The sequence below is a fragment of the Panonychus citri genome, unplaced genomic scaffold (genome assembly GCF_014898815.1).
Source record: "Panonychus citri isolate SS breed McGregor unplaced genomic scaffold, ASM1489881v1 Contig00050, whole genome shotgun sequence".
Lineage (NCBI taxonomy): Eukaryota > Metazoa > Arthropoda > Arachnida > Trombidiformes > Tetranychidae > Panonychus > Panonychus citri.
In genome coordinates, this window is record NW_026515455.1 from 1083287 (window position 1) to 1100617 (window position 17331).

Genomic DNA, 17331 nt, shown 5'->3' on the forward strand with positions numbered 1-17331 from the left:
TTTGTAAATAAAATTGTGTGACTACTTGATTGAATACCTTTGACCTTACAGATTGAACTACGATGACCATCATAATCATTAGAGGGTTTTTTTTGCTGCTTCGATAATGGTGATAATTGATTGGAAAGATTAATGATAATTCAAGTTTCCATTCATCCATTGACATTTAACCCGGGAAATGGGATCAATTTAAAGTCAACATTTGACCAGCACGTAAATAAAAGTTTCATCCATACAATAGGTCATCCAATGGTCATCCAAACATCTTCTTCAAGTGCAATAAGAAAACTTTTCCTAATGTAACTCAAATAAACATTAACAATTGATTCTAATGGTCAAACAATTGGGTTAAATTATTCATTAAAAATGTTCACAAGCACATCAATAAAATTAATCGCTTACAATTGATTAAATAGTAACAATCTAAGTCTAACTTGTTAAAAGGTCAACTAATGGTCATCAACAGAAAAAAGATAAGATATGAAGGATAATCTCTTAGGATTGAGATTAATTTTCCTTTTCTTTGTTAATAAAAAGTATTAATTTGTATCTGTAACAGTGAAAGATTAGATAAGTAGCCAAAGAAAAGGGGGGAAAGTCTTAGCATCATTTCCTTTTCCGTTATCTATTTTGTTTCTTATTTTGATTGAAAAGTTGATCAGGTAAATCATCTTGACGATAAACTTTTATTTTGTTACCATTAAGATATTTGTTTCTGTCCAAAAAAGTATCTTGACCCTTGTCCAGTTTACTCTTTGCTTCTTATTGTTCACAACTTTTGACCATTTTACCTTTCACAGTTTTTGACCCTTTTAAGATGGACATTTGACCAGCAAAGACCAAGAGTCAACCTGTAATGGACAAGAAGATATATGATCTCTCCCTCTACTCGGTAGCTTTTTAAATGTAAACACAATGACCACTACATCGTCATCATAACAACAACAGAAGCTGAAGAAAAAAAATCTAGGACATAAAAGGGTTTCCATTTTGATCCATTATAACAACAACAACAAATACGAACATTTTGTAAGTATAATATGGCGAAAAAAAATTCGAACAGATTTGGCCTCATTTAGAACCTTAGAAAAGTCATTTCGATGTGAAAAGTGGTTCGATATTGATAGTAAATATAAACGATAAACTTGATATGCTTTTGCCCTTAATCAGTTTAACTAACGGTTCTACAATCAATCATAATTGAATTCGAGGTACTATTTATATATTTTTTTCGAGTTCAATTGTAGATTTGTCAAACTTTTTTGTTCGAATTTGATATAAGCCTTTGGCTATTTTTACCTGTGTTTTTTCGTGACATTTGTTATCAAGTTTATCGCCTTTGCTATTGTATTGATTTGCATTTGAATTCGTAATGAAATTTACCTTTAATATTCATGGAGATTATTGTTAACTTTCATGGTGATTGAGATTCATCATTGAAAGTTCATTGGATTGGAAGTGATTGGAGAGCAGGAAATCAGAGTGAAGGTCATAATGTTTATCAGTGTTTTCGATAAAATGCCGAAAGGGTCTCGCAGCCCCAGGTCAATTTTGGATAATAATAAATGAATACAATACACTCGATATGATAGATTTCAAGTAATCCGATCGAGAAACAGGAAATCAGCTCAATGTCATCTTAATACAATTTTTTTGATCGAAATTGAAAATAGGCTCGAAAAAGGGACAAAAAGAGTGTATTTTTTTTCTCCATCTTCTTTTCAAGACAATGAGAATGTCAAACACAATAGATTCGGTGACCTCGACAAGTAAGTAGTCGATAACACCAACAGTCGAAGCGCAAATTGAAATGAATACAGAAAATACATAATAAGTAAAAAGAAAACAAATCAAAGAAAATCTAATGCGACGCTCACGGAAATCGGTTACTAGGCCAAAGTTGAATCGAAGATGACAAATATAAGAGAGAGAGAGAGAGAGAGAGACGATTCAAGTGACATATTCAATGATACAGTCACTTTATCTAAGTTACCTATGGATGAAGATAAAGAAAAGAATATAAAAAATGACAATGGAAAAGAAAACCTTGAACTTGGATAACATTTTATTTCCGACTTTTTTTGCAGAAAAAATGTCTTTTTTTCTAACCATTGATTTCCTATGTAATTTGAACAATAGGTTATCAGATGAACTTACACCTTAGGGCTGATATTGAGGATGCAAAAACTTCCGGCTGATGAAAATGTTACAGTTTCTTATTCTTTGTGTTTCTATTGATACAAAAAAGCAACATACTCAAGGTTTTATAACATATTCCAAGTGAGAGTGATTCTTTTACCTTGATAACCCAATTAACTTATGAATTTCCTCTGATCTTTTGTAAATGTGTGTCCAGTTTCCGTGAATATCGATGATCAAGTTGAATCAACGGAATATTTACCGTTACAACTGTTCTAATAAAAAGTTTTGCCCTTAAGGTCACATTAAAGGTCAGTGTATCCGGTGGAAATGATAACCGATTGAAATTTTGATGAGATTCTAAAGGAAAATTGGTTCAAAATTTTCCTTTCTATTTCCATGTAAAGTGTTTGTCCGTTTAGAAAAAGTCATTACAATAATATTATTCGAGTGGCTTGACCATTAGGACACCGATGGACATTGATAAGAGTCGTTGTGATTGGAAAGTTAAATGACTTTGAGAAGGAAAAAAGACAAAAAAGAGTGGAAAATAATGACCACTGTCCATTTAGAATACAAGTTTAACTTGAGATTCTTTGAGTTAATTAAATGTGATGATCACAATTAGATTAAATCTAATGATTAGATTGGTAAATTTTAACCCTTGTATTAGCATCATTTTGTAATACAAGTTATTAGGCTTGTGTATTGGTCAATTGGACAAAAGGTTATTATTGTCTTGGTCCATTGTTCATGCCCACTAAATTAACTGGACAACCAAATGACCAACAAGTTAATGATGAGGACTCGCGACTCTTTCAAGTGTATTTCGTGTCCATGGATAATACATGTATTAAAGGTCAATTGTTGACCAATAACGAGAAGAAAAAAAAGGAAAATCATTTAAATCTGAGCTTCTGTGGTCAATTGCGAGTCACAACTATGCATTAAGCAACATTTTTACCAATCAACTAGTATTTACACTGACCTTTGTCCAGTTTATTACTACAATTGGGAAGGCTTGAAAAGCTTTATGACTTTTTACCTGTAAAATTGTAATCATTAAAAAAGCTAAAGGGAGTTAATACTTAGCAGCCAAAAGTAAATTGAATTAGTAAATTGTCCACTACAATCAATACTCTCGGTGATGATCAAATGTAATTATTATTAACTTTCTCCAACTCTTGACCATTGTTATCATGTAATTATCATCGATACTGATTGTTACTTGTTGTATGAATATTGTTACAACAAATTGATTATGATAATTGTCACTAAAATATTTGGTAAATTGTAAGCAAAAAATAAACTTGATTACGATGATGAAGATGATGAAGATAATCGTAATCATCATCTTCTTCATTGTCATTAGGAAGATAATTAAGAAGAAGAAAGAAACGGAAAAGGTTAAGATCTTTTCTAAAATGCCCTCGGGCCAAGTTCACCTTGACCAATAGACAAAAACAATTGCAATGGAAAAGAAGAATTTTTTTTTCTTTCAGAATTGGATAAATTGTTAACAATTAGAATTAAATTGTTGTTTCATTTCTTCTGATTGATTCTGATACAAAAAAGTTTGGTTACAATTTAACAATCAAATCGTAAACATAAAGTGTTATCATTATGATAATCAATTAACTGTCAATCAAATTTAAAACTATCATTAAGCTAATTTTGATTGTTAAATGTTGTTTACCAATCAACATGATTAAAATAAATTGTTGTAATTCTGGTTAATGGTTTGATCAGTTAACTGGTGTGTACCTGAAGCCCATTAATTTACAATTTGATTGTTGTTGTGTTTTTTATTATTATTTACCATCAATTGATTTACCCCTAAAAATTAAACTAATCAAGTTGAATCAAAGTTAATTCAATTCAGTGTATATGAGAAAATAGTTTAACAACAATTAACTTTAACCAATCAATTATTTTCACTTGTAATCATCAATTGTGTTCAAAAAGGTTTCCATTGATTGTTGATGATTTTAAATTAGAAATAAAAATTTGATTACAATTTAGATGATGCTAATTGTTAAATCATGTTTAGATTGTTGATTGTTTGGTTTAATTCATTTACTATTTAGTTTCATGGTTAAATTGTAGTAGCTGTTTAAACTTTAATTTTGATTAAAAGTTTTTGATTGTTCAATTTAATCGGCTAATTAACCATGTCATTGATTAAGATGATCAACAGGATATATTGCAACAAGAATTAATTAATCACAATGATTAAGCTTATGCATGAGTTAAAGATTAAGTGGATGAACAGTTTACAATTTAATTATAATTAAAAATTTTATTTTGCCAACGAAAACAATTAAAAACTAATCAATTTAACTTTAAACAATCAGACTCGAGACTCTTTGATGTGTATGAATTAAATGATCAGTAGGTTTTGTTTTTATGTTTAATGAAAGTGAGAGTGACCATCCAAGGTGATTAGGGGGCACAGAAGCAACTGACCAGTGAGCTGGGTGACAAGTGAGTGTCCAGTTTGCATTATCAAGTGACTGAGTGTCCAGATAATGATGTTAAATTGATACTCTCATTAACCGATACATTAGTAAATGAGATTTATTTTTATTGCAAGTCACAAAGTGGAATTGACCAATTGATAAGATTGGAAATTGAAACATCAGGAAATGATGATAATCTTGACCATCACATTATCTTAAGGATGATGATAGTTAATGCTTTTGGTGTTGATAAAAACACTTATTCATCTCTCTCTCTCTCTCTCTCTCTCTCTCTCTCTCTCTCTCTTTCCAAGTAGTGGTCATTCGAACTCGATGGCTACTACTTTTCATCCATCACACTATTCATAATAATCTTATATCGATACTTAGTCTCCAATCTCACACTGGTCACTTTTACTTGTCTTTGGCTCTCATCTAAATGAAAGAAAAATTACTTTTTTTATGTCAAAGGTAAAAGTGAAAACCTTTGACCTCTAATCTTCCAATCGATGTAAGATATTTATTAGTATTATGGTTTACCAACTTATCGAGTATAAAAAAGTCACGTAAGTGATTCCAAGGAGAAAGTAATAACTGAGCCAAAGTATTCATTTTATTATGACCGAATTGACCAATGGTCAATTTGGTTGTTGTGTCCACTTACTTTTCAATATTTATTTAGTTTTGTGTCTTTATTTTGTTATTTAATTTGTGGTTTAAGTTTATTTTTGTTTGTTACTGTTGTAATTGTGATCGGACAATTTCAATTATTATTAATATTTTATATTTTCTGTTATTATTACATGATTATAATCATTATGATTGTGATTAACCGAGCACACTAACAATTAGATTATGTTAACAATTTAAAGGTGACCATATATTGATAGGTAACAATTTAAGGTGAAACTTTTGAACGATCATAACAATTTATGGTTAGTAATCGAGTATTTTTCTCAATTTCAAGATTGAATTGTTAACATATTAATACACACAATTTTCCAGGGTTAATTAATATCGTAAAGAGATTAATTAATTGAATACCCTCGAGGGACCAATCTTAATTGTCTATTATAATAAGAGATGAGGTAAAGTGTGAGGGATGGAGGCGGTCAAGAGGAGGGTGAAAGTTACACCGAGTAGAATCAAAGATAAATTCTCACCCTGAAGATTAATTGATGATTAGTTAATCAACTCAAGAAAAAAACAACAAAATTTGTTAATTGTTAATCAAATCATCTCGATTATAACTAATTACCATTGTTAATATTAAATCGATTGATTAACTCATTCATAAGCAAAATAAATAATTAGTACAATCTATTGATCTGTTTACTTGTAACAATTAGGATATTCATGATAATGATTTAAATTGTTTGTTTGAATTGTACATTGATTGTTTACTATTTGATTAATATTTTGATAATCAAAAACATATAATCATCATGATAATTGGCCAATAATCAACGAACTGACCATTGATTGTAAATGATATCTTCATCTTAAAGGTAATGGTCAATCGGTTAAACTAAAAAAGGTAAACAAAGATTCTGAAAGTAATAAAACAAACAAAAAATTAATAATCAACAATTATGATTAGTGTCGGAAAGGTAAAGGTAAATTCCGAATAGCTTTATGATTACCTGGTGACCAGTCGATGACCATTGGTTGGCCTTTGTTAACATTAAACTGGACACGCGAAAGTTTTTGTTGTTTAAATGTTTGTTTGTTTTTTTTCCTTTTGTTTGAACTGACCTTTTGTTATCCTCATTCATTAACATCGGATTGTTAATGAAAAATACATATTTTTAAACATGAAAACAAACAAAAACCACTCTCAATGAAGTTGTAAAACTAATTGTCCACTCTGATACCTTGACCACACAAGGACAACAAAAGAAAACGACAAATGACCACAAGGTTTTACAGTTTAAAGTCAAGTCGAAGAAAAAAGTTTTTCGTTTTTTTAACTAATTAACTGTAACTAATTATTGTTGACTTTCTTAACGAACTAGATAATTTTTTAGCCATCCACAACTGACCTCTGGTCAAAAAGTAAAGAGTGAAAACTTTCACTATGCTAATATGATGGTTCGTGTCCAGAATAAAGGTAATAAAAGGGTAATAACTGTTCAGGTCAATTCTGGACAAGACGATTTTTTTTTTCTATTTTCTTTTTGTCTTTTTTACTATTTCCAAGTATTAATAATAATTAATACGCTCCAGGGTAAATTATATATGCATTCATTTTTATATTGACCAATTAACCTTGTCCATGTTGACCATTTCTCAATTTACTCATGATAATTAAGAGAAACAAAGTTACATATGATTAGACAGGGAAAGTTAATTATTCACCAGAATCTGAGAGTTTAAAAGAGGCACTGACCATGAGGCTAATCAATTGACCATCGCCTCCAATCAACAAATGATTTAACTGAATAACCCTTTCCAAGGTTAAGGTTAATTGACCCACTGAGATCTTAATTAATCAGATTGTTATATATACTTTATCCTGTCAGTTAATTGTAAACCATTTGATTAATTGGTTAATTATCTCACTAACTCTCTCTGTGAGTCAATCATTTGTAATCAATATCAATACAATCATTGAGGAAACAACAATTATAAAGGTAACTTTTTTTACGATTTTGTAATTTCTTTGATTTTTTTTCTCTTCTCCGGTTGCTTAGTTTTGGAAGAATTAATTTACAATCAATTGCGATTGGAAATTGATTTTCAATCATGATAATTGTCTAGAGATTGACCATTGGAATGTTGTAAATCACAGAGAGAAAGGTCAGTTGATTAAGATGGAAAATTACAGAGAGAGAGAGAGACAAGAAAATAATGATGAAGATGAAACAATTATCGTTGTTACCTTTTCTTTTTACTGTGTAACTTGTGAGTAAAGAGTAAGTGAGAAAAAAATATATTCGGACAATGGTCAATGATAATACGATGACCACCAGTGTTGTTGCTTCTGATATTTAATGTTAATGAAGATGATGATGATATTTATCGCTTAAGGGGTTGATTATTTTTCTTCTCTTCCTCTTCTTATTGTTTAACCTCTTTCGTTTTTTAGTTGTTGACTCTATTGTTACCTGGATTTTGTTACCTGTGTCCAGTGGCAAAGGTCAATCAATTGAAGAAATAATAATGTTACTGGCGAAGAAAAAAATTACGATCGATTTTTTTTCCTTTTCTTTTTCTCTGCAATTATTACTCTTTTTGTGCCACGAGAAAAAAAGTCACAATTAACTTGTCAGGTCAATTGTTAGGTCAGTTTTTTACCAGCGATGGACAGTAGAGTTAAGGGTAAAAATGAAATTGGAAAACAATTGGGAGGAAATTAAAGTTATTGTCCAGCATAATACTGGACATTTGACTTTCTATATTGAAGGTAGTGGTGATTCTCTATCTTTATGAAAGTTTCAATTGACCAATCGATAAGATTGGGAATTGAAACATCAGAAAATGATGATAATCTTGACCATCACATTATCTTAAGGATGATGATAGTTAATGCTTTTGGTGTTGATAAAAACACTTATTCATCTCTCTCTCTCTCTCTCTCTCTCTCTCTCTCTCTCTCTCTCTTCCAAGTAGTGGTCATTACGAACTCGATGGCTACTACTTTTTATCCATCACACTATTCATAATAATCTTATATCGATACTTAGTCTCCAATCTCACACTGGTCACTTTTACTTGTCTTTGGCTCTCATCTAAATGAAAGAAAAATTACTTTTTTATGTCAAGGTAAAAGTGAAAACCTTTGACCTCTAATCTTCCAATCGATGTAAGATATTTATTAGTATTATGGTTTACCAACTTATCGAGTATAAAAAAGTCACGTAAGTGATTCCAAGGAGAAAGTAATATCTGAGCCAAAGTATTCATTTTATTATGACCGAATTGACCAATGGTCAATTTGGTTGTTGTGTCCACTTACTTTTCAATATTTATTTAGTTTTGTGTCTTTATTTTGTTATTTAATTTGTGGTTTAAGTTTATTTTTGTTTGTTACTGTTGTAATTGTGATCGGACAATTTCAATTATTATTAATATTTTATATTTTCTGTTATTATTACATGATTATAATCATTATGATTGTGATTAACCGAGCACACTAACAATTAGATTATGTTAACAATTTAAAGGTGACCATATATTGATAGGTAACAATTTAAGGTGAAACTTTTGAACGATCATAACAATTTATGGTTAGTAATCGAGTATTTTTCTCAATTTCAAGATTGAATTGATAGCGCTTCACAATAGTTGATATAATTGATAATTAACCGACTGAATAGCCTTGAGAGGTCATTACTGGTGTAATGATAAACTCAATTGCATGGAAATTAATTGCTCTGGAAGAAATTTGTGCTCAACATTTGTCTTTAATTGATCAAATTCAAAAAATCAGTTAATAGAAAAGTAACAATTACTAAATTGTAACAGTTTAACTATGACCAAATATGGAATGATAACAATTTAAATATAGATTTGTCATTAATAGATTTAACAATTGAAGATTTTGTTTACAATTGGAACAACAACTCCAACGATGATATTCATGACAACGTGGTTTAATAAAGCATTTTGTTCCCATGCTTCTTCCATCTTAGGCTTGAATCCTAAAAAAGAAATGAATCAATTAGATTTTGTGTATGAGAGTTAGAGGATGGACTCCAAAGATCACAAATCAATGGATACCGAAGGCCAATCAAGGTTAATCTACCATCATTTAACATTCGCGACAAACTATGAGAGAGTCTGATGCGCCAAGAATGTGAAATTAACGTGGTGAAAGAGAATATAATTAATGATAACGTATTTACCTTAGAATCAGGTCAGAATCAATAAAGGTTGAGTCAAATGAATTTTCTTCAAGCTGAAATCATAGCCGATCAGTTTCTTCCATAACAGCCCATTCTAAACAGCATGTTTCATCGACGACAGTTGACACCTTGAGAACAGATCAAATACCACGGGGTTGACACCGCCACCAGTATAACAGCCCATGGAGCATCCAAAAGAACCAAGATCTTAGAACTCTCAGTCGACATCAGTTTCCTGATATTAAACCAATTCAATCGTTCGATCCAAACTGTTACCAAGTTCAGCCAAAACGTGGTTATAACCATAAGCCCATCTATACCAAAATTTCAACCGAATCATCACCAAGTTTAGACCATAAGAGCCACGTTGGATGACTTGAATTTCCTCTGTAACTGGTAATTAACTGCCGAGCAATTGGTTGACATGTTAAGGTTACATTTAACACTAAATCAAAACAGTTTCAGAAGCACCCAAAGGTGATTTATATAACTTGAATCACATACTTATGAATAGAATAAGAAAAGGTTCAACGAAAATTGAACATGACACCAATCAGACAATTAAAAAATTAACTATAAACACATTGAGTAAAAGACTAGCCTTTAAATACAAAAGAAACGGAAACGAAACAACAAAACGGAAACACAACAAAAAATAGAATCGAAAACAAATTAATCGTCTTTTATTTCGATTAATCGGTTCAACTTCGATGAAAATATGAGCAAATAATCGATCTGAATGGATCGATTTTCTCTACAAATCGAACTATTACTTAATCGATATTTAGTTGAATCTTAAATACATAAGTAGTGACGACATTGTCGTTATCAATAAATAAATGAAAAAAATGGAAAAGTAAAATTTTAATATTGTTTTTTTTAATCTTCAAGAATTGACTGAGGAGCAACAGGGACTCACAGGATCAGATTAAAGATCAATTAGTTGATGGTCAATTTTGATCTTTTCATTAATAACCTTCTATCTTCTTAATCATAGTTATATTATATTTTACAAATTAAAACGCGAGAAAAATTGGCATTTTGATGTTGATTCAGTTTAGATTATTATTCAATCTTGGATAAAGATCCTTATTTAGATGAAATTTGCTCTTTTAACTGATAAATTTTTCAAATCAACAACACATTGATCAAGGTAAGATTTCTCTCTATCTGGGGTGATACTTTTGTTGACATTATCAAGAATCCAAGTTACCATGTTTCGTCTAGCAAATGATCGTTTACCCTCATCCAAGGCCGATTGTAGGTCCAATTTTCGTTTAGCTTCCTTGTAAAGTAACATGGCTCGTTTTCGGTATTCGGCTTCCCGTTGAAGATGAGCGTTCTCCCGGTAAACGTTGAATAAAACGCTTGGATCTTTGCTTGCTTGGATTTCATTGTTGTTAAATTCAATAACATTGTTGAGGAATTTGATTGATCCATGTTGCCAATCTCTCCAGCCCATAATGTTTTTCTGAAATCATAATAATAATAATGTTATTAGAAAAAGGTCAATTTTTAGAGAAGGATAAAAATTGAGAGACAAATAATTACCACGGCAGCGCCTTGAATTTGATCTTTAAGAGATGGGCCAAACTTTTGCAATCCTTGGAAGAGAAGAATCCAGAAAATGATACCCGAAGGTACTGAGTGGTCCATAACAAGCCATTCCTTTGATAGAGATGCTAACATGATACCAGTAACGGCGAAATAGGGACCAGTGACACCGGTTTTATTGTAAAAGGGTTCAAACCACCATTCGGGTATGAAAAACATTCGGTATTTAGGAGCCTCAATTTGTATGACCTTATGAGCTGATGGAAAATTTTTCAAGTCTCTCTGAGGATTATTGTCATCATCAATAGTTGGCATATTCTCAGCAAAATTCACGTTCAAAATTTCAGCCATACTAACACCTCTTGGAATCTCTTTAACATTTTCACCAACCTTTGCATTGGGTGCAACAAGATTGGGAATGAGAGGATAAGGTGGTTCACAGTCATTACGGTCTACTCTGATCTCTTTACCATCAATTATAACAGGTATGTCTGCATAAGCATCATTAACAGTTGGGTAAATTTTCTCCTGAGTACTTGGTGTTAGATGAGATTTAACTGGTCTAATCTCAGTTTCGATTTCAACCTCTTTCAATTCATTACCAACAAGAGCCAAGGTTTTGGTAGTTAATTGACGTGAATTGCAGCATAATTGTTGTTGACTTAATCCGGACTTGGCAATCTTAGCCAAAGCTGAGCCTGAATGTAGAAAAGATCAAAACAAAACAAAAAAGGTCAAAAATTAATCAATTAAATAAAATGAAAACCAAATCAAAACATAGAAGGAAAAAAATTCTCAAGATATAGACAAACAAGTTCACCCATTAACTACCAAATTCACCCAATTTAAAGAGCAAGACTTGGTCATCTACTTACCAGAGGTGAAGGCCAATCGATGGAACATTTTGACGCAATTTAATTAACCAAAACAATCAGTTAATTACACAATTAAACCAATTAATTACAAGCAAAGGTAAATCAAAGAGTCACCTCTAAGTTTGATGACATCAGACAACAGGTGGCAGCACGAATACAAAACTACTTCCATCTGGTGTTGACCTGGAAAAGATCAAAATTTTCGCGGTAAAGTTGAAAAAGAAAATTAAACAAACTGAATTTAATTAAATTATGATTAACCGGATCATAGTGATAATTACATTATTAAATTGCGATAATTTAACTTTCAATTAGTCAAAGTTAATTAGTTTTCTTCTCAAGAATCTTAATCCTATTATAAGCGCCATTTTTTGTCAAATGAATGAAAAAAAAAGTTGTAACAATTAGTTGATTAATTTAAAGCACTTGTTTTTATTTGTATTTTTAATTTAGTTACAGTAAATAAGGTGCTTACAATAAACATTGATTTAATCAGTTTAATTAGTGCATAAGGTGATTTAAGTTTAAGATTTAATTTGGACCACTCATTGTTAATTTAATTACAATCAAGATCAATGATAAACTTTAAGTCAATTTGATTGTTTTGATTTTTTTTTTGTTTTTTACTCTTTTGGTCTTGATTGTTATATCAAATGTATCAATTGTAATTTTAATTGATTTTTAATTGCATTAATATTTGACAAACAATCAAATTAATATTTGGAAAGCTTTACCTTACAATCAAGTAACAATTAACAGTTGAACAGCAACAATTAAAATTAGGAGAGGAAACGATGAAATTAATTTGATTTCTGTGGGAAAAAAACAAAAAGTTCAATGATTGAGTTAATTGTCGAAATGAATTCAACAATTAAGCCTCACAATTAGGGTTTACATTAAGATTCTGAGAGGAAGGCACAAGGTTACCATTAATTACAATCAATTAATTAGATCAAAAATTAATAGTTGCTGGTAGAAATGAACAATTTAAGGTTAATCAGGATTAACGATATTCACAATTAGCCGGTTGTATAAATATAACAATGCATATGTAATAGTTAATTAGAGTATATAATAAATTGTTAAGGCTGATTAGATTAAAGTTAATTAGGTAAAAATTGCTGTTCAACTAATTAGTTAATTGTTATCCAATGAAAGTTAAAGTTTAACCCAAATTATAATTGTTGATCACATTGAATACACAAAACAATCAAATTGATAAAGTTAATTGATTATGAGTTGATCAATTTGCAGTTTAACAATTTAACAATCAAAGGAATGTTAAAGTTTTCATATTGATTTAGTTTACTATTAGTTAATTGTTTCCATTGATTAATGATTAATTATGAAGTTTTTTTTTTCCTTCTCCATAGTGATTAAGGTTTAATCCATTGCTTAAGGTCATTTGTTAATTGTATTAATAATTAATGTTGTCAGTGAATATTAATTGTATAATAAGAACAGTAATAATTATAACTATGTTAATTGTGATTAAATTGCTGATGAGATGTGATTTGTGTCCATTGATGAACGTTAATTAGTTAAATTAATTACAATCGTTTCAATGAAACTACCAAAATTAACGAGTACAAAAAACGTACTCGATAACTGGATTAATATAATTGGATTAATTTGAAGTTTCCATTTGTTAATTGTGACAATCAATTCAGTTTCCTCCTTCGTTAATCCAATGGCTTGATACCAGCCAATATATTATAATTAATGGTGATGATGATTAATAAATTGCATTGGTAAATATAATTAGATATCAATTATTGATGATTTAAAAAGATTCCAGATCTATTGATTACAATTGCGAGGTAAATTGTTACAATTAGAGAGAGAGAGCTGATTAGTTGAGAGAGTGATTAAAAAAAGTGATTAAGTTTAAATTGTTGATTTTTAGGCGGACTTTTGATTTGATTTGGTTTTCTCATATAAATAATCACAATGTTGATTAACAATTAAAAGTTTGCAGTTTATGTTTAGGTTAACAGTAGATTCTGATTATTGTTCAAGTTGATTGGCAATTAAATCAACTCAAACTTGCATCCAGTTTTTAGTAAATTAGAGTAACAATTAAATAAATTATCGATTTCCTTGTGGTTGTTGTTTTCTTGTCATTGGAAAATTAGTAAATTGTTGTTTACTTAATTGTTGTTACTTTCCAATTAGTAATTAACTTTTAGTTGTGGAAATAGATTTACATACAATTAAGTACAATATTGTTTGATTGTTTTAAGCTGAACAAATTTGCATGTTGATTTACAATTTAGAGATGATTAAGGACAATTTGGTAAATTGCAATTTGGTGAAGAGAAACAATTAAGCAAACAGATTACCTCTCCAATAGTAATTAAGTGTATTAACAAATTGTAATTAGAAAAGAAAAGCTCGAGTGTGATTAAGATTCAGGTGATTAATTATTAATTTCAATTGATAATCCAAATTGTGATGATGATTAAATTAATATATAAACATAATCGTAAATGTTTATCATGAATAAATTAATAATTGATAATCATCAAGAACCAATCAATTGATTAATGTAAACAGTAGTGAAACAATTAAGTGAAACAAAAAAAATGGATTCAAATGATGATTGAATTGATTGGATTGTGATTATTAAAATAACATTGTCAAGTCCATAGTACTGGTCAGTTAAGTGGTCACTACCATTGAGATTATATTAATATCACCTTGGTTCCTTTGAGTGTTCATCCAGAATTGACTTTCATTTGTTCAATTAAGATGATTGGCTGATTAAGATGAAGATAATCATCAAAAAAAGGTAAACAAATGAGGAGATGATGGATGATGATGATGATAATGATTCATCTTCATGATGATAGCTCAGGTAAATATTAGTGACCAGTTGATTATCAGGATTATTTGGTCATCATAATAATTGCTAACTGACCAAAGTTGAAAGATGCTGACCAATGACAATAGACAAAACTGATGACCATGAAAATGACCATTGATCAAATTAATTTCCATGTGATTTGTATCATCATTTATTTGATTTGATTGTAATTGTTACACCAATTTCCTTGTAATTGATTTTCCTCCTTCTTTGAATATAAAAAAATTCACCAATAAATGTTAATCATCTTGATTATTATCATCGTTGATTGTGATCAGATTTTCATGATTATCACAACTTGAGAATCCACAATCATCTTGATGATCCTTGATGGTGGTCATCCAATTGGTCAGTTGATATATTTTCCATCTTAATTGTGAAAAGTTTTCCACACTTTGATTATACATTAATCAATCTGATTGATTGTGAATTCTAAATGATTACAATTAGATTAAAACTAACAACTTAAATGTGATAATTACAATAGAAACAAATTTACAATCAATTGACAAAAGTGTTGAAACAATTAGAAGATGATGATTAATGATTGATTGATACAATTAGACAATCAACGATCAAATTGTTCACAATCTAATAATCAATTGATGATGATGCAAGTGATTAGTTAATTGTAAACTTTGCCACCAATGAAAAGATATACAGTACATGATAATCATAATGAGACCAAATAATTGCGACATTAAACTGGTGATGGCAAATTATTGTAAGAATTAACATATTAAATTGCTGATTAATTAATCAATTAACCATCCTAATTGTTTGGAATGTAAATTAACAAATGAATTTTAAAATAAGGTTGAGGCGGGAAAACAAAGAGGCACACAAATGATAACAATTAACAATAATTTTCCTGTTGTGATGATGATTAGTAAAAATGATCAACAAAACAATTAACAATTAACAGGGTTTGTTGAAATTTATAACAATTAACAATTGTATTGATAGTTAAATATATATAAATATTTATATTATTTATAATTAATTAGAGTGATTTAATAATAATCAATAATAATTATAATGTGTAGATGGATTTAAATTTGCATTGATTTAGTTTCTGGCTTTTTCCAATCAACAACAATTAACAGTTAATCGTGTCTCTCAAATTGAATTAACTAATTAACTGACTAATTGAATGATGACCAAGTTGATGAGATACATATTGATGATGTTGATTAATTAATTAAATCATTTTCTCTTTTCGTTAAACTGTCGTTTCCCGTTCATTGAAAGTGGCCTGGTAACATGCGAACTCTGTGAAAATAAGTTAATCAGATTGTAAAAATTAAGTATAATTAACAAAATTGTACGAAAATCAAAACACTATTAACAACTAAATTAAATTAAATTGTGCAATTAGCAGGGAGATGGGAAAATATCTCGTTAATTAGATTGCTAATCAACAAGAAATTGATAATAATAACAATACGGAAAAGGAAATGTAACAAATGATAATTGGAAAACTTTTGCAAAGAAATAAAAAAGTTTTTGTTGTTTAAATGATCAGATGAATAGAATTAAAAACAAAAAGGACAATTAGTTAATTAGTTCAGTCCAAGTCAACCGGGGAAACCTTTAACCTGTCAAATGCCAGAATTGAATCAATACAATTAGTTGATTAACAATTAAAAAGTTATTAACAGAATCCGGAAAAGGAAATGATTCTTAATGGAAAACAGTTACAAGTTGTTTTCGTTTGAGTTTTGTTTTTGTTTTCAACTGTTAAATCGGATACAAAGCATTTCCTTTGTAAATTGCTAATCAATAATCAATAATGATTAACAGTTAATCAATCTAATTTACTGTCATCAAACCATTGACGTTAGTTAATTGTGACAATTGTGAATAAATATAAAATTAGTACATTTATATTATAATAATAACGATAATAGTGAATATGATCAATTGATTGAATTGAGAAAATTGTTTGTGACGTTAATTCAGTTTATAAACGTTGATTATCAGGATATGTGGAAATTTAATTTCTCTCTGTGATTAAACACCAAATAGTTAAATTGTTTCAATCAGTTGATTAAAACCATCGTCTTAATCCTCTTCTTATGAGTTTGTTAAAATTTTCATGCAAAGCTATGGGGTAAAAAAAAGAAATAGCAAATTAAAGCAAAAAGAGTGTCAAAATTAAGCTCATTAATTGTAACAATTAACAGTTAACAATACCATCAATTCAATTAATGTAAAGCTAATTGTTAATCTGAGGAAAGATAATCGATAAATTTGAATAGATTGACTAAATTATCACCAATCAATCAAATGAAACTCTGACAGCCAACAGAAAGTAAATCAATTTAAATGTTGGAGTTTTAGAAAACAAGATTTGATTGTAATGAAAATTAATCAGCTAATCAATTTATTGATTATCTTTTTCAGATTTTTGCTTCGAAAACAATTACAATAATTGATACTTACGATCTAAATAAGTAGCAAGATCTTGATCACCTCGAAGTAGAGCCAAATCTTTGGCATTATGGCCGTTACCATCTAGTTCCGTTACCGATGAGCCCGCAGCGGCTAAAATACAAACAGCGGTCTGTTGATTAAAACGAACCGCTATT

The 17331-nt window shown here is 29.6% G+C and overlaps 2 protein-coding genes across 2 annotated transcripts in view; both read right to left on the reverse strand.

Annotated features, from left to right (window-relative positions):
• Positions 1-10302: 10302 nt before the first annotated feature.
• Positions 10303-12034, reverse strand: LOC128385704 (ATP synthase subunit b, mitochondrial-like). Its single transcript, XM_053344594.1, has 3 exons — positions 11875-12034; positions 10997-11697; positions 10303-10916 (listed from the first exon to the last, which is right to left on the reverse strand). The coding sequence occupies exons 1-3, from the start codon at positions 11900-11902 to the stop codon at positions 10539-10541; spliced, it is 1107 nt and encodes a 368-aa protein (XP_053200569.1). The 5' UTR covers positions 11903-12034; the 3' UTR covers positions 10303-10538.
• Positions 12035-13015: 981 nt separating this feature from the next.
• Positions 13016-17331, reverse strand: part of LOC128385789 (diacylglycerol kinase zeta-like) — a 74375-nt gene continuing 70059 nt past the window's right edge. Inside the window, 1 exon segment of the mRNA XM_053344703.1 lies at positions 13016-16012. Coding sequence (XP_053200678.1) covers positions 15963-16012 — 50 coding nt within the window. The 3' untranslated portion in view covers positions 13016-15962.

Excerpts from the sequence above, each read along its gene's own strand:
- LOC128385704 (XM_053344594.1), bottom strand. The coding sequence starts at position 11,902 with ATGTTCCATCGATTGGCCTTCACCTCTG. Across the intron at positions 11,698-11,874 it reads TCGATTGGCCTTCACCTCTG|GCTCAGCTTTGGCTAAGATT; the intron begins GTAAGTAGATGA and ends TTCTACATTCAG. Across the intron at positions 10,917-10,996 it reads AAATTCAAGGCGCTGCCGTG|AAAAACATTATGGGCTGGAG; the intron begins GTAATTATTTGT and ends TTATGATTTCAG.